We start from the raw sequence: 24,435 nt of genomic DNA on the forward strand, positions 1-24,435 counted from the left end.
TGCAGTGGGCGAGCTGGGATAGGCTGGGAGTGTGTTTTGAGACCGTCATTGAGACGGGACACAAAAAGAAGAAGGGAGCTAGGAACTAGGAAGTCTGCAACTTCTTCTGGATCCTGTGACGTGGGACGGGAAATAGGACAATCTGCCGGGGGAAAAACTAACAGACCCCTATCTCGGATGACCAAAGAATCACCACTGTGCAAACTTTTGGATCGCTCAGCCCCACAAAAAAGCTCCAGAAGGGCGTCAGATTGATCTCTTTGGAGGGGACCCACTGAGGAGGACATCATGCCAAGGAGGACCGTGCAAGAAGTGACCGTGCAAGATGTCCAAAAGCGGAGAAATCCCAGCAAACACTACGTAAGACTGATTTAAACGACACACCAAAGCTTTTGGTGCTTTAAATGTGCAACATATCCAGGTCATTCTGCAGCTTTCCTCCCTTTTCCTGTCGGCTAAAGTAAAAACAAAGAGAGGATCAAATTACACTTCTCTGCCAGATGCTCGCATTGTGACTTCTAACGGGACTATTACACATAAACGGCAGTGTTATTAATTAATTTAACAGGAAAATACAGCAGAGATTCAACTTTAGTTGGTTGCAACCACTGTCACATAGTGAAAACAAAAACCGGACCTATTACACCACTTTATACGGTTCACGTGAAATTTGGAGTAAGCTTGAACACTCCTTTTGTTTGGGAGTGACATATTGAAAAGTACAGTCACTGAGCTGCATTTAATTGTGTCATGCGACCTATGACCTCCCTGCATCTGCATGTTTTAGCTGGGAATCAACAACTCCCACAAAGAAAAAAAAACCAAATACTTCCAGGCAAAACTACACTCATTCAATACACCACTGATCCACAATTCACTGAAAACTACAACCACAATCTTAAACTAAATACCCCACTGACCTGAATATAAGACAACTTGTCATGTCCCTTCATTTTCTCCTTTTACTCTTAAAGAAATCATACAGTCACAAACTAATAAACCTTTTTTTTTTTTTACTTCTCACTATTACAACAACACTGCATTGAACCAAATATAAGACGACTCCTGCTTTTTCAGGACTCCTAAGTGATTACATTGCAAACGCCTCAAAAGACAAAACAAATACTTTCAGGCAATACTACACTCGTTAGCCACAACACTAGGCACACCATGTAGCTGCAATTCATTCCAAAATGAAAACTATTGTATTGACTTGAGTGACTATAATATGACCCTTTTTATAAGACGACCCCTCTTCTCCCTTGAATTTCTTTCCCTTTTACCGTTAAAAGAAAGAACTGACACAGTCCCGAACTAAAACAACTGACAAGGCAATAAAATGTTGTCACTATTAGAATAATATTGTATTGACCCGAATATAAGACGGCCGCTCTTTTGCCTTATTTCCCCCCTCATTCCCTTAAATTAAATAAATGATACACACCCAATTTAACAAATTAATTGTCAGTGTCAGGATATCAGTATTAACTCGAACATAAGAAGAACTTGAATATAAGACAACCCATCTTCCCGTACACAAAATGACTCATTTTTACTGTAAATCACATTCTCAATATCAGTCAAATAACAACTAGTAGATTATGACAAAAAAGGACATTCTATTTATTACGTACTCGACAGTTGTTTGACCTTGTGTGAGAGTGGCAGGAAGAAAAGCTCGGACTCATTTGAGGAGGAGTCGCTCTTTTTCAAGCTTTTTGCAAGAGAAAGAATACTGTTTTATAACTGAGTCAATATGCTATGTATACAGCTCTTGATTTGGATATCATTGTACACGGTTAAGTTTTTATGCATACCAGCATTATCATTATTTATCATTTAAACATTTAAATGCACTCACTACCTTTTATGCATAGTAGCTCCAATGTTGTTTGTCGGCTATTGGAAAAAAACAAAACATATGTTGGAATTTTGTTTGGTTCCCTGTGTGGGAAACAAGACTGTCCAAAAGACAAAGCCTCATTTCTTTCCCCTACACAATAGAGCCTCCATCATTCTTTTCTGTTTAAGTGAGTGTGGAGGTCGTGCAAGTGCATGACATCATGTGATCAGCAGGGATCAACTCTATGCTGCCAAAAAAGGTGCAGCAGGGGTCGCTTTCCGATGAAACCCGCTGCATGTTCGGATGTTTGCATTCGAAGAGCCAAAGCGTGCGTGATTTTGGAAAGACATTTTGGCAGGACTGTTTTCCATCTGTGTCTTCTTTCTCCAAACGTGCTGACCGGACACTTTTATGCACCCTGACGTGCAGTGGACACATTGCACAGTTACATTAAAGCATTAAAAAGCGTTTTTGCTGGCCTTTCCATGGTCATATTTGATTTATGTTACCGTGAAGGGTGAGCAAGGTCCAGGAGTGAAGTCAGCAGCCGTCACCAGGGAGTTTCCAGTCACCACTATTCTTTGTGGAAGATAATTAAGAACTGGGTCAAGCTAACAGACTGTGTTTATTAAGCTAGACGCTAATAGTAATAGTTCGTTTAATACCACAAATGCGCATCGCGGTAATAACACTTCTTTCACAAATGTTTTCTTTAGCCTTTGTTGCTTGCTTTATTTACCTCTGCCGGTTTTATGCTGAATTGCTGTTTGGTAGTTGGTTGGTTTGTTTGGCTGCTAAAATTACATAACCAATTACAACCAAAATCTGTGCAGCGGTGTCACATGTGCCGAGGAAGAAGCCATCAATTTTTGGTGCAAATCTGAATAAAAATGGAGAAAGAATAGACAATTTTCTCAGTCCTGGATGTCTATTCTGTAGGTCTTCTGTAATTTTTCATGAACCAAAGTGTCATGTGACAGTAAACGAATGGACAAACAAAAGCAAATGTGGTTTAAAAGAGGGGTGTCCAAACCTTTCCCACTGAGGGCCACATACTGAAAAATGTAAAGATGCAGGGGGCCACTTTAATATATATATATTGTTTTATTTTTAAAAAAAGCTAAGGAAAATGTTTTACATATATCTGAGGACAAAGCTTTGTGTTATTATTAGTTATTGGGATCAACGTTTCAGCTTTTTGTCTTTACACTGCTCTATTTTTTGTTGAAATTTATTTCTATATTGAATAAAAAACAAACCACAGGCCGCAAATGGTTTATCCAGCCATCCATCCATCCATTTTCTATGTCGCTTGTCCTCACTAGGGTTGTGGGGGTATGCTGGAGCCTATCCCAGCTGACTTTGGGCGATAGGCAGGGTACACCCTGGACTGGTCGCCCCCGTCAATCGCAGACCCCTGGTTTAAATTAATGTTAAACAATATTTGTTTTCTCTTTGGGTGGGACATCTTATGTCATTCTCTAGGAATCCAGAAGCAGCCTGACAAATAACCAAACAGAAGTAAACAAACCTTAGAATGCAGATAGTAGACTCCCATCATCTTACATCACCCACTGTGAACCAGGAAGTGGCCTGCTAACAAACAGACAGACAAACAAACCAACGCAAATACTTCGCTACAGGATTTTTTTTTTCCACTTTTTAACATCATAGAAATGTGTTGATATTTTGCCAAACTCCTCCCCTACCTCGGATTTTTAAATGATAGCATCCCATCATTTTACATCATCCACTGTGAAACAGGAAGTGGCTTGCTAACGTACGTCCGCACACACGAACAAGTACCCTCCTGACAGGATAATGACTTCCTCTTCACCAGGAAGTAGTGTAAATGGACTGGGAAGGAAGACATACCAATTTGTGTTTGTATTTTTGTCCCATAGGTTTACATCATCAAAGTGTCTTGGAGCGATGGCAGCACAGAAATCATTTACAGACGCTACAGCAAGTTTTTCGACCTGCAGGTGAGTGATATATAATTTCTAGCATTAGAATTAGTTTGTATGTACATTTCCATCACGAAAGACGGTAGTTGTTATGCTGGTGGGAGTGAAGATGTTCCAATGAAGTGAGCCTAGGGATGGCTGTGTGATGACCACAGAAATGTCTGAATCATTGTCAAAAGTCACGCTGGCCATGTGTGTTGCACAAGGAGGGAATCACATTACCGTCTTAGTTTCCCTTCCTCTTTCGAAGGCAATAGATCTGACGCAAGCAAGGGCTCGAGGGAGGACAACTCACTGCGCACATGCCACACATGACTAACCCTAATCAGACTACAGGCCTTTTAAATTGATCAAGATGCATCGAAACATGAACTTTTATTCTACTCTGAGACTAAAATGATAACATGTTTAATATTAATAGTCACATCACCTCATAAGGCACGGGGCAATTTACTGCATGTCTTTGAAAAATGAACGATTAACTTTTATTGGAAAGTTCTGAACGCCTGTTTTCGGGCCGGTGTTTTTTCAAGCAAAATAACGCTGCCCCTTTGAGTGGGTGTATATAATGTAATTGTGAATTCTGGATGAGAGACAGGGCGGTAGTCATGACATCATCATCTTAATGACACGGATCCAAGTCATTCATCTCCTCTTATTGCTCACTCTTAATTTCCTGTCAGGCCCCTTGCGATCATATCCTGCTACTTTACAGTCAGCTCAGGTCATCGCCACACACACTTGAGAGAACGTGAGAGAATTTCCACTGTAGGTTATATTACACTAAATAGAGGTAGCTTTGGGGCCAAACAGGAAGTGTTATTCACCACTTCCTATCAACACAGCTGGTCTAAACAGTTGATGCTTTAGTTTAACCACGAGCTGCATTTGACCTGATCTTTAACAATGGGGTGGTGTTGTGTCATACACTTGAAGCCCCGAAGTTACATATTTATGATCCGAAATATCAAAATAACAACCTTACAGTGGTGTGAAAAAGTGTTTGCCCCCTTCCTGATTTGTTTTTCTTAAGCCAGAGGTGGACTTGCTGGTGTGTTTTTTGTATCATTGTCCTGCTGCAGAACCCAAGTTGGTTTCAGCTTGAGGTCACAAACAGATGCCCCGACATTCTCCTTTAGGATTGTTTGGTAGACAGCAGAATTCATGGTTCCATTTATCACAGCAAGTCTTCCAGGTCCTGAAGCAGCAAGACAGCCACAAACCATCACACTACCACCACCATATTTTACTGTTAGTATGATGTTCTTTTTCTGAAATGCGGCGTTACTTTTATGCCGGATGTAATGAAACACACACCTTCCAAAAAGTTCAACTTCTGCCTTGTCAGACCACAGAGTATTTTCCCAAAGGTCTTTGGGATCCATCAAGATGTTTCCTGGCAAAATTGAGACATGCCTTAGTGTTCTTTTTGTTCAGTAGTGGTTTTTGTCTTGGAACTCTGCCATGCAGTCTGTTTTTTCCCAGTGTCTTTCCTATGGTGGAGTCATGAACACTGACCTTAACTGAGGCAAGTGAGGCCTGCAGTTCTTTGGATGCTGTTGTGAAGTCTTTTGTGACCTCCTGGATGAGTCATCACTGCGCTCTTGGGGTTATTTTGGTTGGCCGCCACTCCTGGGAAGGTTCACCACTGTTCCATGTTTTCGCCATGTGTGGATAATGGCTCTCACTGTGGTTCGCTGGAGTCCTGAAACTTTATAGATGTCTTTACAATCTTTTCCAGACTGATAGATCTCTAATAAGTGGCCCAACCAGTTTTAAGTTTAGGGGCAATCACTTTTTCCACACAGGTCCATGTAGGTTTGGATTTTCTCTCTCCCTTAATAACAAAAGTTTGATTGCATTTTGTGTTCAGTTGTGTTGTCATTGACTAATATTTAAATTTGTTTGATGATGTGAAACATGTAAGTGTGAAAAATATGCAAAATAAAAAATGAGGAAGGGGGGCAAACACTTTTTCACACCACTGTATATTGTTTTACTAGGCGGTATTATTGATATTTTAGTTAACCTTGCTAGTTGATTAGGGTCAACAAGAGTTTTTACTGATTTCCTCCAGCTTAGACATGAGCAAGATACAGCCTGCGGGCTATGTACGGCCCGTTAAGATATTTAATCTGTCCTGCCAAATTTTTCCAGATTTGTTTTTTACAGCTTTGACACTGAAGCTGCAGTAATTACCAGAAAACGCATATATTTATTGGAGAGTTGCGTGTTTGTTACAGTTTGTTTGCATGTTTCGCTGTGTTTGCTGTGGTTTTGCTTAACTGCCAAACATGTTGAGGAGGTTGTCTGGGAGGTAAACAAGGAGGGACATTCCCATACTCTTGTTTTTCAATGTATTGTAGTTTATAGTTCATATTGTGAATGCCAAAGGGACCCAAGCACATATTGTACGACACTTTTACAGCTAAAGTAAGAGAAATAATTCCAAGTAGACTTTTAGAATTATAGATATTAACCCAATATGGCAGATGAGTCAAACAGTTTTCTCACCCCTGCTCTTGATAGCGCAGGCACTAGCTGGCTAGTTAACTTGGTAGATGAAATTCATCCGTTCCTGCAGCCAAAACTTAACCTTCAGATACTAAACAGGTAATGCTTTATCATGGTGTTGGGCACGATAACATAGGTAACTGTCATATTTGCGCATTACAAGTTATACAGTAGAGCCTCGTTACGTCGCGGTTCGAACATCGGTCCGTCACTCTATCGTGTTTTTTCCAAAATGAATTAATTAATAAATGACCGCTGTTTCGTGGTTGACTATGGACTATTAGTCAAAAAATATTGAAAGACAATATATAGGTAGTATTCTGGTCAGTAGGCGTCAGTAATGTTACATTGATGAGACATGACATTAGATTCGATTACCTTAACACTGCATGGAGTTAGCCACGGCGTGTCTGACATGATCGAGTGGAAAAAAAGTTCTCCTCCCATTCCGTGTGTAAGTGGTATGTTTTTGGCTTCTTACTTTGTCCTTCTCCCCCCACTCCGTTGGAAATCCTTTCTTAAGGTTAGAATAAATAATTTGGTGGCTACCTATTTAGCTCGGTATCATGCTATGTTCAAAGCGGCGGCTGTCTTGTGTCTCTTCAGTGATCCCGTAGCCTGCGCATTAAAGTTGAGCCATGTGGTCTAATTAATGAATAATAGGAGTGTAAAGGTGACTATAGGTGTGTTATTTAATGTCTACAGGGATCTAATAATGGTAAAAATTGTATTTAGAAAGTGTTTAGAATGTTTAGAAAAAGGTTTTCTATGCTCTAACTACTTCAAATTATTACTACTGAATCCTACTTCGCAGAAGTTCACTTATCACGGCCGGATCTGGAACCAATTAACAATAAACGAGGGATGGCTGTATATGTATTGTTCTAATTTCAACAGTTTTCCAATAGGAAATTTTGTAAAAGTGGATAGTAAAAATGTGCTATTTGATGCCAAGCTTCTCTGGTTATTTTCATGCTAGCCTTTAGCCAATATGCTTTCAGCTACGGGCTATTTTTGGTCGCATCTTAGCTGGTATATGCAGTTGATATTTAATTGACTGTCTCAGACTGCACTGAGCACCCAGACGCTTTTCTATGTTCCACTAAATTAGAGTGCGAATAGGAACTAGCCACTTTCATTTCTTTTCTTGTAAAAAGTAGCTCAGTTGCATCTGTCACAGATCATTGACCTGGTTAGAATAAAGTTTACATTGCAAACTGGTCTGCATGGTGAGATAATGACTGTTTCAACATAAAAGAAACAATTTTCCCCAGAAATAGACTGGTTTCTTGCCCGGGGATGGAAAGTAGAGAGATGTTTCTACTGTGGGTCATCCTCTTGCATTTATGCCACCAAGAACAGTTTTCCATGCTGCACACGTGTCCACTCTTCAAAAGATCCCAACTTTTGGAGAGACTTTAAAGCTGCTGGAAAAAATCCAATACATCGCCTCTTGCCTCTTAACAGCTGTTGCATATTTTCCACATGAGGTATTCAAAACTCTTCATTATTAGGAGTCACGTTTTATTGGCGTATTGGGGGCTAATTTTGCATTGCGTTTTGTTAACACTTTGTTTTATGTTTCCTGGTAAAAGACTGACCTTTAACAGAGACTTTAAGAATCCCGCTGTAATGGCTTAATATTTTCCCATAAGATTCTTGCATGTAACGGGTTAAAAAATGACCTCATACAAGAATGTACAGTGGCCTGAATGCGAGCATCTTTGGGCTGAGAGGCTGCAAAAGAGAGCAGCATTTGTTCTCGCTCTTCATTAACAACAGTCTGATCTTTTTTTTTATTTACAGGGTTAATGTGGCCTAAAGCGGATACGGACCAGACAAATTATAGTCCTCTGGAGGACGGCTTCTGTGAATCAGAGAATTGAGTTACTAAGCACTACTACTATTAATTCCCAACATCCTTGTACCTTGATAAGATACAGCAAATGTGTAATAATCGACATACAGTAATCCCTTGTTTATTGCGGTTAATTGGTTCCAAAACCGAGAGTGGTAAGAGATTTTCTGCGAAGAAGGATTACTTGTTTATAAATCATATATTTTCATTTTACAGCATAGAAAACCTGTTTATGACCCAAGTATGGTCCGGGGAGGTTAATTTGGTCTATCATTAATACGTGCTAAACAGAATTGTTCTAAGTTAACATTATTAGAGCCCTCTAGACGTGAAATAACACCCCTACAGTCACCTTTACACTCGTATTACCCAATATAGTAGACATAATAAGCGTAAATAAACCATCTGAGACATACAGTAACTAAGATTCGTGCTGGTGTGTCTCATTATAAATGTGTTCCCTAGTAGAGTTTTAGCTTGGTGTGGGTTAGGGCCACAACAGTGGCGCATGTTTTTATTACGGATTATTGTGCCTCTTGTGAGAGCATTCAAACCTGCAATAAAAACCTGTTGTTCTGGCAATCAAGCCTTGCGTTTGTGTGTCTCACAGAACATGATAGTAACATTACTGACACCTAGCAACCAGTGCAGAATAATACATATCATTCTTAGCGTCTTGAATGTGTTTTCTGAATGCCTTTTATTTGCTTTTAGTTCATTTCGCCATTTTTATGCTTGAAACGCTTAATTTAGGCAAAAAACATGTACAATTTGCTTCAATAGGCATTTTTTTTTTTTTTTTACAAATAATGGGCCGTATTCAACCATGAAACCACATGATTTAGTAACTGATACATGTTTGAAAAACCATGACCGAGTGAAGCCGCAAAATTTGAACCTCAAAGTGGCGCGGGACGACTGCAGGCCTATAGCATCTCACAAAAGTGAGTACAGCCCTCACATTTCAGCGTTTTATATCTTCGCAAAGGACAACACTGTAGAAAAGAAGTGTGGGTGTACTTTAGAGTAGCCAATGTATAGCTTGGAAATCGGTATAGATTTACTATCCAGTAAATATGAGTCAACAGACAGACATTATTGTCTAAATAGTTGGCAACACAAGTCAGTCCACCTCACAGTCAAAATTGTGGCCTTGGTGTGAATATTTAGCGTGAGCACCATTGTAATCGAGCACTGCTCTAATCCTCTTGGGTGTGGAATTCACCAGAGCTGCACATGATGTTCATGGAATTTTCTTCCACTTCTCCATGATGACATCACCGGTGGAGCTGGCGTATGTTGGCCTCCCTGCACTCCTTGAGTTGCTCAATTGGGTTCAGGTCTGGAGGAGACATAGTTGGCCAGTCCATCACCTTCAGCTTCCTCAGCAAGGCACTTGTCACCTTGGAGGTGTATTTGGGCTCCTCCGCACCATGCGGCCCCACTTCCCAAAGGAGGGGATCCTGCTCTGCTTTAGCATGTCACAGGCCTCGTTGGAAATCATTTTGACCACAATGAACCGCAGCTCCCCAGTGTCACAGCACTCATGCAGGCTAAGACCATGAGGCTACCAGCACTGATGGATGGATGGACTTTTGGGGACTATACCATACCTGTACCTATACTTTTAGGTACAAAAAGTAGGAACCAGAAAGTTTCTGGTCTTTGTAGTTTATTACCTCTTCCAATATGCATTGTTGGTGCATTATAATATGGAATTTGATGCATCAAAATGACCGCTGGCTGGCCTTACATATTTCTGTGCCATCTGAAAGTCAAGTTGAGGCAGTCATCCAGCATGAATATTTCATATAAGATGCTTGACGTAACTGGCATTTTGGTGAGCCTATTCACTCCCACCGGATGCACTTTCTTGCCTTGAGTGTCTCTGATGATTACAGAGTAGATTCAAGGTTTTAGACTAGACAGAGAGCGGGTGTGTCTGCAATCACACATGGGAGAGGTTGTAGTGTGTGGGTGGAGGGGGGGGGAGGGGGGGGGGGGTATTGCTTCCTATGTGTTGTCTCTGGGTTTGGCTGATTTATGGTCCACTTCTTTTTTTCAGTTTGAATTTAACATTTTTCTTGTTTGTCTTGAGAAATATGGGGGAAAAAAAGGCATTTGCTATTTTTGACTAACAAGATAGAAGATATTTTTGTCATTTACCATGTTAAATCAATGTGCTTAAGTACTCAAATCGGGGATATATTACTGTTTTAACCCCGATATAAGAAAACCCTGAATATAAGAAGGCCTCTATTTTTCAAGACCCGTTTTTGGACAAATATTTTTTTAAGACAAACATATACAAATGAACATGTATATTTTTTAAAAATAATGTTTTCAGTATAAGTGAAATAACATCTCGTAGATTGCAATTAAACTAGTATCATATTTCTTAGCTTGTGTATGTGAGTGACAGGAAGAAAAGCATTGTCTTATATTTGTCTTATATTTGGGTCAATGGTACTTATAAAATAAGCAAAATAATCTACAACAAAATGAGAAAATTTGTCATGACAAAACGCAATTTTACTCGATTCAAGCAGTTTGGCAAGTCAAATGTTCCTGTTTTGCTGGCAAATTATCTTTCTTACTTAAAGTAATATATCCTAGATTTAGTACATGTTACTTAAAATGAGCAAATTGGCCTAACACAGTACAAAACATATCTTGTATTATTCTTTTTTTTTACCATGAGTTGAAATATTTAATTTTGCTTAATTTGCTACATTTCTTTTCTTTTTTCTGCGTGATGGTGCATATGTGTCTTGACCTTACAGGGCTGATTCAGCATCTCCTCTCGTCTACAATCTTAGGCCCCGCACCTGTAAATTATAGATGACAATGCTGTTATTAATATATCACCTGCGTCAGGCTTGACTCTGGAGGTCCTCTTACTTTTATCTTGCTTTCACTCCCAAATACTTTTAAAGAACTAAAGTTGAGGCAATGTTACACTGCAAAAGTCACTCGCAACTACGCTTCCATAATGGCAAAAACAGAAATGTTCTACGATGTCAGTGTTCTTAGCTGCAGCAGGATATGATGAACCAGGGGTGGGGGGGGGGTAACGGTTGGTGGTTGGCTCAACCATCTGTTCTGTGCATTCCTAAACACTGGCAGACTCATTTTCTTTTATTGGCCCAGGAACTGCTGATTTGTTTAAAAAAAACAACATTTTTTAAAGTGACCCTTCCGCAGCTATTTATTCTATTCTGTGCTTTTTTTTGGAAGATTTTGATGCTTACTTTTTGTGTTTCAGATGGAGCTACTGGATAAATTCCCAGTGGAAGGAGGTCAGAAAGACCCCAAGCGCAGGATCATTCCGTTCCTACCGGGTAAGAGTGCAACCTTGGAGGTTTGGTTCACATAGGTGGGCTGTCCACTCTCTGAACGAGTCATATAAAGGCAGGAAATAATGTACTACTAATCACAGCCTTAATGGTCCGCGTTGCCGCAGCTTGAGGATTGTTTTGGCGACCCATGTGACGCGATGGCACAGAGAATGAACTCAAAACCGGCAAAATACAACACAATGCGTGGCCAAGGGTCACCTTGGCAGGTCTAGGATGAAATTTCTTCGAGGCTATGAAGGTCTGGAACTCATTGAGCAGATATATGCACAAAAACACACAGAATGTTTGATGAACTCTGAGTAGGAGGAGGTGGAACAAGAGATAGAAAAACACTCCTTTCTCCTCAAGCCATCCCCTTTCCAGACGCCTACTAGTGTTCTTGTCTATGGAATGGATTCTGTGATAATCAAAATGTGCTTGAGATTCTTTGTCATTCTTTGTTGATTAATATACCAGGAAACAGTGATTTTTTTTTTTTTTTTTGCACACATTTCAGTGCCGGCGGTTGTGGCTATTGTGCAAGTCGTGCAAGTTAGTCTGGGGTCTTTTTGAGGAGGTCAACCACACATCTATCCACTCAGCAATCTGAAGACTCCTCCTTTCTACTCTACGACTACTACATTTTGTCTCTGTGGTTCTCTTCATGTTGGCTCAGACATGTGTTTCACATTCACAAGACAAACAGTTAACGTACAATGAATGTGGTACTGTACAAAGGCCTCCAAAACCTTATCTAACCCTCAAGTAAATACATCAGTCTTACAACTAAAGTGTCTCGTTGCTCTCAGGGTCTCATTCCAGATTTGACTTCCTGCATCATGAAACTAAAATACCATTGCCAGATCTCAAATTTCCAACATATGAATGTTTTTAGAGTTCTGTGTATATTGCAGTCATGACTGTAAACCAGGGCTATCTTCGAGTAAGGATTTTCATAGACAAATCTGATTTGTTAGATTTGTTTAATCATTGAACGTTGTTTTTTTGTTTTGTTTTGTTCTTTGGAGCACATCTAATAAGTTTCCCAACAAATAAACAGATCTCATTTGCGACCTTTTCCACCTCAAAGAAAACAGCTAAAGCACTCAGATAAACAAATAAACATGTTGGGTGTGCAGCAAAGTAGCTTTATTTATTTAGTGACGCAGAAAGCAACAGTCACATTTGGCACCTTCTGTTTAAACACACGTCATTTTCAATTCTTTATTAACACAAATTAGATTAAATGCAATTTGCGGCACCCCCTATGGGTTGTGTTGAAAATGCTTTGGAAGACATGCTAGCTACAGTATATGTAGTTTTATAATCATTGGACAAATGGTCAATGACTTATGGGCAATATGGTACATATTGGTATTACAGTATATGTTTTGGTTGATGGCGGCCATGTTGTTTACAGACCTGTTCTTGTCAGTACCCTAATGGTGTGTGTTTCATGGTGATTTGGCCAAACACCCTAAAGTTACAGTGGAATGTTTCGTAGGCCGCATTGAGCTTTGTGAGAAATTTTACGTCATTCCGACTTATGGGGTCAAACCGTTGGGTTTAATAACAGCGCCAACATGCGGTGTATTAGTCAGAAAAATAATTGCACAGGCAACAGGCAATCGCACAGTGCATATTTTCACAAATGTTCACCCCTTTTGTGTGTAGTACGTTAGGAACAAAGGAAACACATACATATGGTCATGTGACAAAATTAGGACACCCCGTGGGAGTAGACTGCAGTTGAATAGCTTGTCTGTACCTGTAGTTAGTACTAAGTAATGGAGATAAGCGCAGACAGTGACAACATAATTTGTGTTTTGGAAAGACCAGCTAATTACAATCCTTTGGGGCAACTGACAGAAAAACAAAGTCCTCATTGTTCTTCAAGTTTGTTATGTGTTTCATACAAACACTTAAACCCGTAAAATATTCTTTGTTTTTTCCAGGAAAGATCCTGTTCAGAAGGAGCCATATAAGAGATGTGGCCATGAAAAGGCTAAGGCCCATCAATGAATACTGCAGGGTGAGTATACAGGCCATGACGGAGTATGTTCATACTTGCTTTGTGGCCTATTTTTCGTGTTTTTTTCTTGCTGCCTGTAAAAAATAAAAAAAATTAAAAAAGTAATTTTACTTTTTTTTTTCTTCTTTTGTGTCTAACCGACAAGTATTCCAAATGTCACACCCCATCTTTGGAGCTGATGTTGTCACGCATTATCATATTGACCCATTATTAAAAGACATTATTAAATGTCTCAAAAAGATGAGTCGTCTTACTGTACATTTGGAGTCAAGAGATTTATACATGCATGTCAGAGCTTTTCTTCCTGTCACTCACACACACCAGTGACCCGGAGAGATGCAAGCACGACACAGAGAAAATAATTGTCTGAAAATGTTGGCAATTACAGTGTTAATTTTAAAATAATGGTGATCAATGAAAGCAAAGTCATCAACTGCAAGAAATATGATATCCTTTTTTATCGCAATCAACCGGTTTTGACTTGATTTTTACTTCAACGGGTCTTGAAAATGACTTACATTCTGGTCAATACAGTATTTACCATGGGAAGATCATTCCTAACTTGCTTGTGCACCCATTTTGTCCAAACAGAGTAATCACCTCCCAAATGAGCGAAAAATGCACTACAGTATTTGCTTCGGCTCAACTGGAGCAGAGCTGCAGCCATAAACATACCAATAGCTTGCAACTAATTGCTGCCTTTCGAGTAAAAGGAAAACATTAAGCTTGATGCTAAAGCCTTTGACCAGTTTTATTGTCGTGTACATCAGCTTCCACTCAACTGGGAAGACTTTATGCAAGATTTTGGAGTGTGACTCTCGACTCCATCTTAAGGTTGCTTAATAGGACTGAGGTCAGGACTCTCAAGTTGTTGCACTACAAAGCATCCGTTTTTTTGTCTGTCTACAGTGCCATCCAGAAGTATTGGGACAGTGAGGCCAATTCCTTTATTTTTGCTCTAGACTGAAAACATTTGGGTTTGACATCAAAAGACCAAAATCAGCCCATCAAACTTTTGCCTCAGAAACGAGGTTCATCTCTGTACACCTTTTGGCTAATTCGAGCCTGGCCTTCTTGTTCTTCTTGCTAACGAGTGGTTTTCTTCTTTTGGTGTAATCATTGTACTTTCGTTCATGAAGTCTTCTATGAAGAGTAGATAGTGGTACCTTCGCTCCTGCCCTTTGCAGGTTGTTGCTGATGTTTTCTTTGGTCTACCTGTTCTACGTCTGTTACACAGTAGTTTATTTCTTCATCAGGACATTCCAAATGGCTGTACACGTTATAACCAATGTTCGTGCAATGGTTGCGATTCATTTCCCATCTTCTCTCAGGTTCACAATTGATTGTTTTTCATGCACAGGTAATACCTATCCTATCCACTCTGAAACTGAGTTTAGACATTCAGTGCTGTGTATTGATTATAATATATAATAAGCACACTTGGGCAACAAAATCACATGTTCCAATACTTGAAAAATGGGTGGGTTCAAAGAAAAGGTGCTATCTTCTAAGCTGTGCATCGGATCCAGATACAAATACCTGAAAATAAAAGATCAAATGTTGCTCTCAGGTCTCATATTCGTCTTTTCATATCAAACCTAGTTGTTTTCGGTGTACAGCAAAAATAAATAAATTGACCTCACTGTTCCAATACTTCTGGAGGGCACTGTAATCTAAAGGCCAAAAGTTTGGTGGTGCTGAGCTGGTTGTAGTCAGCATAGGTGGTGTTTTTCTTCTATTTTACAAGTTGGCTTAAACTACTCACACCTCCCTCCACCTCTCTGAGAAGGGAACTTGGAGGACGGTAGCTTTGACTTTAGTATTTAAATGTACCATCTTGCCTTAGGGGAGTTTTTCCTGTGGATATTTATGGGAAGGACCTTTAGCACCATTGGCATCCACACATAGAACAAGCTTTAACTGTGAAAAACACATCTTAAGTAAATAAATTGTTTTCATCCACCCTGTTGACAAGGTGGAACGTCATGTTGATGCTGGAGAAGTGCTGAGTCAGACCTTCTCCGCACAACTGAGGCTTTAACCTGAGTCGTGTGGAATTCCCCCGGTTGGGAAATCTTATGTTTTCATTCAAGTCAGGAAAAACATACATAAAAAAATACACAGACTTTGGTTTATTTTTTGCATACATCAACTGCTAAACTGCTGAGTTAGGATGAGGTCACACGCTGCTTGATCCAGTGTGAGTTCCAGATGATGCTTGTGAGCAAAACACCATAATAAACAAGAGCTCTTAAAAGATTGCAGACTTCTGCCAAGGCATAGCAATAACAGTATGTTTGCCTTGCCTTTTTTCAAAGTCATTGTTCTGTATAAATGACACCAAAAAAAGTTGACAAAGCAATGCTACACCTTCAGAGGTAGTATCAGAGGCGGGGCAGCGTCTGTGTGTAAGGGAATGCCGGAAAGCCATGATAGTGGTATGAAGACTGACTTCTCTACCTGTTGTTTTGAAACGAAGTGTTGCTGTTTGACAAGTACTTGTATTAGGGCTAAGGCTAGGGTTAGGATTAGGGTTAGGGCTTGGGCTTCGCGTCTAATTTTACATCACGGCTATTGAAGTTTTGTGTGACTTCAGAGGCCTTTTGTCGGTTGAATTCCATTAATTAAGTATTCAATCCTAGAGGTAGTACTGTAAGTTGCTGTCCAATAAAAAGTTTGTTTAAGTAATGAAACAAAGAAAAAACTTTTGTTTGTTGTAGTTGAGTAAAAAAAAAAAAAAAAATCATTTGAATTTTCATGTTTTTCATTGCACAGTTCTGGTATACTGACAACATAGCGTCCTGCGTCATGCTTGGCGGAGGTAATCTCACTTCTCATTCCATTTGTTCTTTGAAAACACACACACACACACGCGTACAAACACGCACAATTACCTTAATGCCAGCTGCTGTAAAGAACACCCATAAAGTCCATTTGCGGTAATGTACGCTTGCCGCTCTCTCCCTCCCGTCTCATCCCTGGGGAGCATCGTAATGAGGGGACGGGCCATGGACTGACAAGAAGAAAGACATAAATCCAAGGTTAGCAGTGAACTTTGACCTAATGGACTGTGCGGTGCTTTCCGTCAGTCGTGGGGCCAGACATACTCGTTGGGGGGGTGAGGGCCCGTAAATCAAGCATTGAGCTCAGGAGCACTGTGAATGAGCAATATTGTTTACACTATGAATCAGCAAGCGTCTATTTTGGACCATTCAGCTAGTGGAAAAGTGGCTTTACCAACTCTGTATGCAAGTACCACGTGGGACAAGGGCACCTTAGTTTGGGTGTCTGGCTTCCATCCCATAGCTGCCAGTCCTGACGTTAGAGACACTGTGCTCCCTCAAAGGACAGAAGAGAAACACTTAAGAGTATTAAAACCCAAGGTAGAGGCCAGATAGAGAGAGCTTGATGGATAGTATTGAGGTTTGCCTGCCAGCTACAGCAGAAGAGGGCGTGGCACAAGGTCTTTGGCAGGAGATATTCTGTTTCCTGGTTTTGGGCATCAAGCTTGTTGGGTGATTATCTGTCTCTCCCCTTTTTGGATGTTTGTTTGAAAGACAAAAGTAAGAGTAGATGAAGAAAGGCAGTGACAAGAATAAAAATGGCTGTTTGTCGTCTTCTGCAGCCGTGTTGTCAGAGTCCATCTGTCTTGTGCAAGTGATCCTCCACAGGGCCATGAAGGCAAGGCCGAGATCAATGGAGGGATCAAAGACAGAACAGGATCATGACGTTGTCTTTGAACCATGAAAGAAAATCCATTTCTCATGGATTACTTACATTCTACGGTACATCTTTGCTAGGAAAATTTTGAACATAAACGTTAAGTAAACCAAACGTATTGACCCAAATATAAGACAAATTGAGCTATTTTTTTTTATTGTGTTTTCAATCTCAGTGAAGTAGCAACTGGCTGACTGCAACAGAAAATGGAAATCGTATTTGTAAGTTGCTTGACAGATGTTTGATAACTCTGCTTCATTGATCATCAGGTGGTCCTCGGGTTACTGATTGAAGTAAGTCAAGTTTTGGTGTAAGTCGGAATTTAGTCGGATACCTAAATTACTGTAATTTCCAGTGTAGAAGCCGCTATTTTTTTCTTATACTTTGAAAACTGCGCATTATACAGCAGTGCTTTTACAGCAAAGCATTTCATTGGTTATTCCTGCCGTGTTGCTGCAATGACGTCAGCCTCCCTCTGGGAAATGCTTTGCTGGGATTAAATGCATTACGGGAAAAAGTAAAACAAAAAATTTTAACTCTTATTGGTATTTGTATATTTCTGAGGTACCTTTGAGTGTTAAGTTGTTGTGTGATGATTTTCGCGTTCTTTGTAAGATGACACTGTGAGTCAGACTGTTATATTGAGTAATGACCTTCGGAGATTCCAATCTGTTGACAAGCTCATTGTGAGTATTTACAAAGCTCATGATTGGCTCCTGTCAAAGAAAGAGCTAACTGGCCCTGACGGACTCGTGAGCGCCATAATATGCCATTTTATGAGGTGGACATGTGTGGTTTACAGTCCGTTGCGGCTTATATATGGACAAATCTGTTTTTCTCTCTGAATTTTGTGGCTGCAGCTTAAACACACCGGAATTTACGGTAACTCCTAAGTCAGTCACACTCTAAAAAGAACACTTGAAGGACATGTAAATTAAAATAGTATTAAATAAAGAATTCAACCCAACAGTAATAAATTAAATGAAGCGGTAATAAAAAAAAAAAAAGAGAGAACAATTCCTTAACTTTATCCCTGTGGCTTTTTGCCGGGAAGAAGCTTTGCTAGCAGGCCCGTAACAATCTTAGCCTTTTCGTGCATCAACATACGTCTCACTGGGATATTGATTCTGGTCTTCCAGCCAATAATAAGACCACTTATTACTGTCAAGGATACAATGTTAATCCTTTGTGATGTTTGCCACAGTCAAAACCAAACGTGCAGCCAATATTGGTGGGTGTTTCTCCTGGGATCCGCTGTGCATGCTCTAACTACTTCTAGAGCGACTCAAGTGTTTACGGACCAACATTACGTTTGTATTTAATTTATGCGAGCTCATTCGTAACCACAAAAAGGCTTAACCCAAGGACCATCCGTATCTTTCGCATCATAACTCTTCCTCTGTTGTTTGCCAACTTGCCCAACCTTTGGGACGCTTTTTTTCCAACGTTGCAACAGCTGCATCTGTTCAGGTCACTGGTATGTGGGAGTGACTTGCTTCAGATGTTTGGAGCCACCTGTTGGTATGCATGTATACATTTCTAGACCTTCGAATATAAGATGATGCTGTATATTCGGGTCATTACAGTACCTCCCAAATATCCAAAAGAACAATGAATCGTCTGAAATTGGTTTGGAGGTCAATAAATTCTGAAATTGTGCTGGAATTCTAGGGAAATTACGGTTCAAAAGAAGAATAATACTAAGAGAAATTCAACCGCTGAGTTACTCATGAACCACTTTGGGTTCGTTGAGGACCACCAGTTTTTCACAGATCATATTTTAAGAACAACACAAAGTGTACTTGAAATACTGTATGTGTTCATTTGTGCCATAACAACTGCAACAATGGCAAACTAACTCCTGAAAATTAAACTAGCTTTCTTCTGTATGTGGTAGAGTGACTGAATCTGACATTTTCCCCTATCCTGTACCCTTCCAGGCCCTCATCCAGCTTCCAGTCTACATTTCTCAGTGTGAAGAGGTCAGAGTGTTTTTTGAGACCAGACCTGAAGACCTCAACCCCCCTAAAGAGTAAGTTCCTCGCACTGGACTCTCAGACCATTTATCGTATTGACCTGAACATAAGACTATTTTTTCCCCAAAAGATAAACATCTGAAAAAGACGTCTTACAGTATATTAGGACATGCAACCGCTGCTGCGAAATGACTTTTCCAGTCAGAGCTTTTCTTCGTGTCATTCACAAACACCAGTCATCTGTAAAGTTGCAGCAAAAGAAGGATTGTTTTATATTTGGGATTAGAGCTGCAGCTATTGAATATTTTAGTCATCGAGTATTCTACTGAACATTCCTTCCATTAATACAAATACACTACTAATTACTGCTAATACACTTAAAATAAGACAAATATTTTTTATAGGATTTTGAGTTTTTGCAGTGTTCAAACTCAAATTAAGACACCTACTGTTGTGGAGCACATTAGGATATTTTATCCATCAATCAAGCGAGTGAGACACACATTACCTTTTTCCATGATGCAGTATTGTCGGCTCGAAATGGCCATTAGTGACTTGTAAAGTTTTTATTTTCCATTTTCTTAACTAAGAGCGCTGTCTTTTTGCAGATGAAATAAACCCTGTACGAAGCCCCGTTACCATCGTCGTAAACTAGCCACACATTCGACAGACATAGTTAAGCGAAAGCTACCCCTCCACACGGCTAACGTTACGTTCGTAAGGTACATTAACGCTCACCTCATTGATTTGCGCTACGTTAAATTGACCTTGTCTCTGGTCTTCCACACCATTGTGGGTGTCTTCGGAGATGAGGCAACATCCAAGATGCGGTATCGTGGTATGTAAAGTGCCGCTGTTTGCCTGAAATGCTCCCACACCTCTTTAATCTTCCCACTCCTTCAACTAAACAGCTGCTTATTCTTCTGAATGTGTGACGGAAGTGTGTTGGTGACGTAAACGCGTTACGATTCCTCGAAGCAGAAAAAAAAATCCTTGATTATTTTTTGTTATCAAGGTACTCAAATTACTCAAGGAATACTCAAGTTTCGCCCCTATTTGGCATCGTCTCGTATCCGGGTCAATACTGTATTGTACACAAACACACCAAATTTAAGTTACATACTTTAATTCGGAGTGCATCCCGATGCCTGAATTTGGGTATCTGCTGATGCCCATAAAATTCCAATGCCAGGGCTCTGTTTGCTTTAATATTATTATTATTGTCGCGTCTATAGACACTATAAGAATGACAAGGAAGTGGTAATTCAACAATAGCTTTATTGAACAAAACAGGTTACCGTCGGCCGCCGCCACGCTAAAAGAATAGCAACAAATGGAGCTAAAAAAATATTAACAAATGCAGCTCTCTCCACAATTTCAGTGCTGCGCACACACACACACACACACACACACACACACACACACATACACACACATGTGCTCAGCCTGATGAGGTCACGGGTTTGCCGACAGTCAGACAACACAGAACTCTTAACACTGCACATAACTTGGTTGCTGCATTATCATTATTGTTGATTTTATATGAGTCTGCAATAAATTCCTCTCTACAGCCAAGTATGATATTGTAGCGACCCGGAAGTTCTGTGTAAAGTTAAGAGTTTGTGATGTCCGACTGTTTTGTGCGGCCGTGAACGCTTCAGGCGGAGCGATGGTGTGCGGCGAGTGAGGAGGCCGGATGCAGCTAAGTTTGCTGATACTCTTTTGGCCTACATTTGCTGATATTCTTCTAGCTACGCTTGCTGACAACATTAAAGCACAGACGTGGCTCATAAAAATCACTGCAGGTGGTATCGAAAATTTCCGATAGGTGAATTACGCTGGTATTGGAACCCGATGGGCTCTGCCTCATCCCTAACTTTAATATACTCTTGGTCTTCTGTGCAATGGCACCACTCCCCGTCTGAATGCAAATAGGGACGCAAGAGTGGAAAGCAGTCAGTACTATATTGATATTGATGTATGGTGTCTGACAGCCAGACCTCTCAGTCTCATCAGCACTTACATGGTTTCTTCTGTATTCCGTCCACGGCTGTAGGTGGTTGCCAAGGACAAATAGCTCCTCACTCCTCATGCAAAGCCCCGAGCATATGTTGGGCGAGGCGGGAAGGGGAGGGAGGTGACTCAATATAGGGAGGACCTTGGTTTGTCTTTATTGAAATTAGATTAAATCTGTCTATGCTATTGCAGCATCATTGTTTGGGGGGGGGGTGAGGCTTTAGATGATTTAACGGGGGCTCTAAATCCCCTGCCATGACTGAAGACTACACACTGTAGACTTTCTCTTAAAAGAGACGGAAGCAGAGAGGAGAAGAGTGGAAAATGTACTTCGAACTGCAAAGAGGAAGAGGAGTGTCCTTAGAAGAAGAAGTGTTGCAACAAGTACAGGATAGCAAAAGTAAGACGGGAAAGAAGGAAAGTGCAAAGAGAGATACAGCAGTTAATAGCATTCCTTTGAGCACGTAGAGCTGATACAGATATTCACACATGACCCAGCTGTCTATCAAGTGATGACGGCTTTATCAGGGCCGACCTCACCATTGAGTCAATGTATGACAACACACCAGCGGAATCTCTAAAGCTGAACAACCCTCAATCCAAACAACTAGGAATTCAAACTAAATCTTAGTGAAAAACAGGTCTCTAAAGTTGCAAAAATCCAGAGGTCACGCCGCCTCTAAAGTTGAACAAACCTAAACCCACATGCAATATTTTTTAATAATAAAAATGGATAAATTATGCATCTGAAGTGGCAAAGGAATACAGAGGTTGAACTACTTCTAAAGTTAAACACCCCTGAAGTCACATTATTAGGAAATAAGACTACATTTTAGGAAAAAATAAAATTTAGAAATTTAGAAATCCAGAGGAATAACTGCCTCTAAAATCAAACATCCCTGAAGAGAAATACATGCTATAGTTTTACAGTTGCAAAGAAATTCACAGGTCAAACAGACTCTAAAATCCTATAACTCTAAAGTCCAGCAATTGGAGCAAATATGCACAACCCCCCCCATCATCATCAATTGGAGTTGATCAAAAACTGCCTCTAAAGTCACACAGAAATCCAAAGGTCAAACTGCCTCTGAAGTCAGACATGCCTGAAGCCACACAATTCTGAACTTGACAGAAAACAATATATTTGCGAAACACACACCTATGAAGTCTTACAGAAATCCAGAAGTCAAACCACCTCTAAAGTCAAACATCTGTGACGCCACACAATTCCACCAAGATTTTGCAGAAAAATATGCATAGAAAGAAGAAATGCAGAGGTTGAACTCTTTCTAAAAATCAAACACCTCTGTAGCCAGACTAAAGTCACACAGGAATTCAAAAGTCAAACTCCCTCTGAAGTCAAAAAATGCCTAAAGTTATGCAATTCAGAACTGTATCAAAGTATAATATACACTTCTTCTAAAGTCGCTGAGGCATCCAGAGGTTGAACTGCCTCTAAAGTTGAACACCACTAAAGCCAGACAATTCAGAATTTGTTAGAAATAATAGTGAAACACAAAAATTCCCATTAACCAAATAAACCAAAAACTGTAAAGTCTTCCAGAAGGGTGTGTGTCATCACATTCAGGGTTAATATCACTACCTCTCTTACGTCTCCGACTGCTACTTCTGTATCGATATTCATATTACTCTATACTGTGTAACCCAGGCTCTCTTATGGGCTTAACCTGACCTGACCCCCATTTCACCTCCCCTACAAAGAAAGCAAAGAGCAGCATTCTTTGCTGCTCTTTAATAATCCCCATTATTAAATGGCCTAGCTTGTCCCAGGTTGTTATTTCCTTTTATAGCACACTACTGGCCGCACTTGCGACGAAGGATTTATCGAGGCGTAAGCAGCTTGAGAGATTGAAGGATGCATTACTACGATCCTGACAACATTCTTGTTGATAAAGGATAATAAAGAGAGTTGTTGCCAAACATGAGCAACACAGACATGAGTGATTTAAGCAGATGGAAAAGGAAGGCGATCAAGTAAAAAGTATGATACTGAGGCAAGAAATAGGGAGGCATCGACTGACTCAGACTGTCTTTGCTGCTCCTAAGTGATGTTCTGTTCATCTGGTTTATGTCAAAAGCAGTCCTGCATTTTAATACCAGATTGCATTTGAAATATCATTTATTTATGTTTTAAAAATAGATGCGGTTCTGTTGTTTTACTTCCAATGTCCTAAACCAAATAGACAACTAAACAAATACATTTAGAAAATAGAATTCTAGCCAGATAGTTCAACAGAATTGACTTCGACTTGCATGCCATGGTAAACTTTGTTGCTAGGATCACACAGGAAAGAAACGCTAGCATCACAGATGGACGAAAACCAACAATAACACAGACTAAGGAAATTACATCAAAAATAGCATTACGGGGAAACAGTTTACACACACCATCCATTCATCCATCTTCTTCTGCTTTTTCACCACTGCTGGATGCACAGTCATGGAATTATTCAGTTTATTGATCCATTTTAATGCCTGGTACATTTGTTTGGACAAATATAATGATGATAACAAATATAGCTCATTAGTTTAAACTCAAGAGCTGATATCTAGCAGCTTCCCTGGTTTTCTTGATAATAACCAAAATCACTTAAGTTCTTACATGAATAGCTATAGCTTTGTACTACCAAAAAATGTAACTCTTATGAGCTATTATTGTTGTCGTTGTTATATTTGTCCAAACAAAGGTACCTTTAGTTGTATCAGGCATTAAAATGAACAAGCAACTGAAGAAACAAGGGTGGTCTAATCATTTTTTCCATGACTGTATATTGCCACTGAGAAGCCTGCCATTACATACTGCTGTTTCAATTTTGTATTATACACTAAGGGTGATTAAAACGTGACGATATTTCTTGTTTAGAGAAAAGCTGTCTCGCAAGAACAGGACAGCTAGAAGCCAATCAGCTAGAAGCCCGCGACTGTGAATGATAATAAACGTATAATATGGAAGTGGCAGTGCTTGAGGCCGGATTGGAACCGCACATGAAGTGCTTCACGCACACTGCAAACCTTGCAATCCAACCTACCTCGGTGTTTCCAGCTTCGCTGGCTCGTGACGTGTGGCTGCGGCGGTGTTAATGTCCAAGCAGGAGCTGCATTTATTTTACATTTGATCAAGCTTGAGATTGGTCAGATCAAAACACGATC

At 40.1% G+C, this 24,435-nt stretch overlaps 1 protein-coding gene across 6 annotated transcripts in view; it reads left to right on the forward strand.

Annotated features, from left to right (window-relative positions):
* Nucleotides 1-24,435, forward strand: part of sh3pxd2b (SH3 and PX domains 2B) — a 38,308-nt gene continuing 13,873 nt past the window's right edge. For 2 of the 6 annotated variants that reach the window (XM_054754720.1, XM_054754717.1), the window contains exons 1-5: nt 4-360; nt 3,748-3,828; nt 11,448-11,523; nt 13,476-13,552; nt 19,213-19,304. In XM_054754720.1, coding sequence (XP_054610695.1) covers nt 289-360; nt 3,748-3,828; nt 11,448-11,523; nt 13,476-13,552; nt 19,213-19,304 — 398 coding nt within the window. In that variant the 5' untranslated portion in view covers nt 4-288. Of the gene's footprint in view, nt 361-3,747; nt 3,829-11,447; nt 11,524-13,475; nt 13,553-19,212; nt 19,305-24,435 lie in introns of all 6 variants that reach the window. The other 4 variants (XM_054754714.1, XM_054754715.1, XM_054754716.1 and 1 more) reach the window with 4 other exon arrangements.

The sequence above is a fragment of the Dunckerocampus dactyliophorus genome, chromosome 16 (assembly GCF_027744805.1).
Source record: "Dunckerocampus dactyliophorus isolate RoL2022-P2 chromosome 16, RoL_Ddac_1.1, whole genome shotgun sequence".
Lineage (NCBI taxonomy): Eukaryota > Metazoa > Chordata > Actinopteri > Syngnathiformes > Syngnathidae > Dunckerocampus > Dunckerocampus dactyliophorus.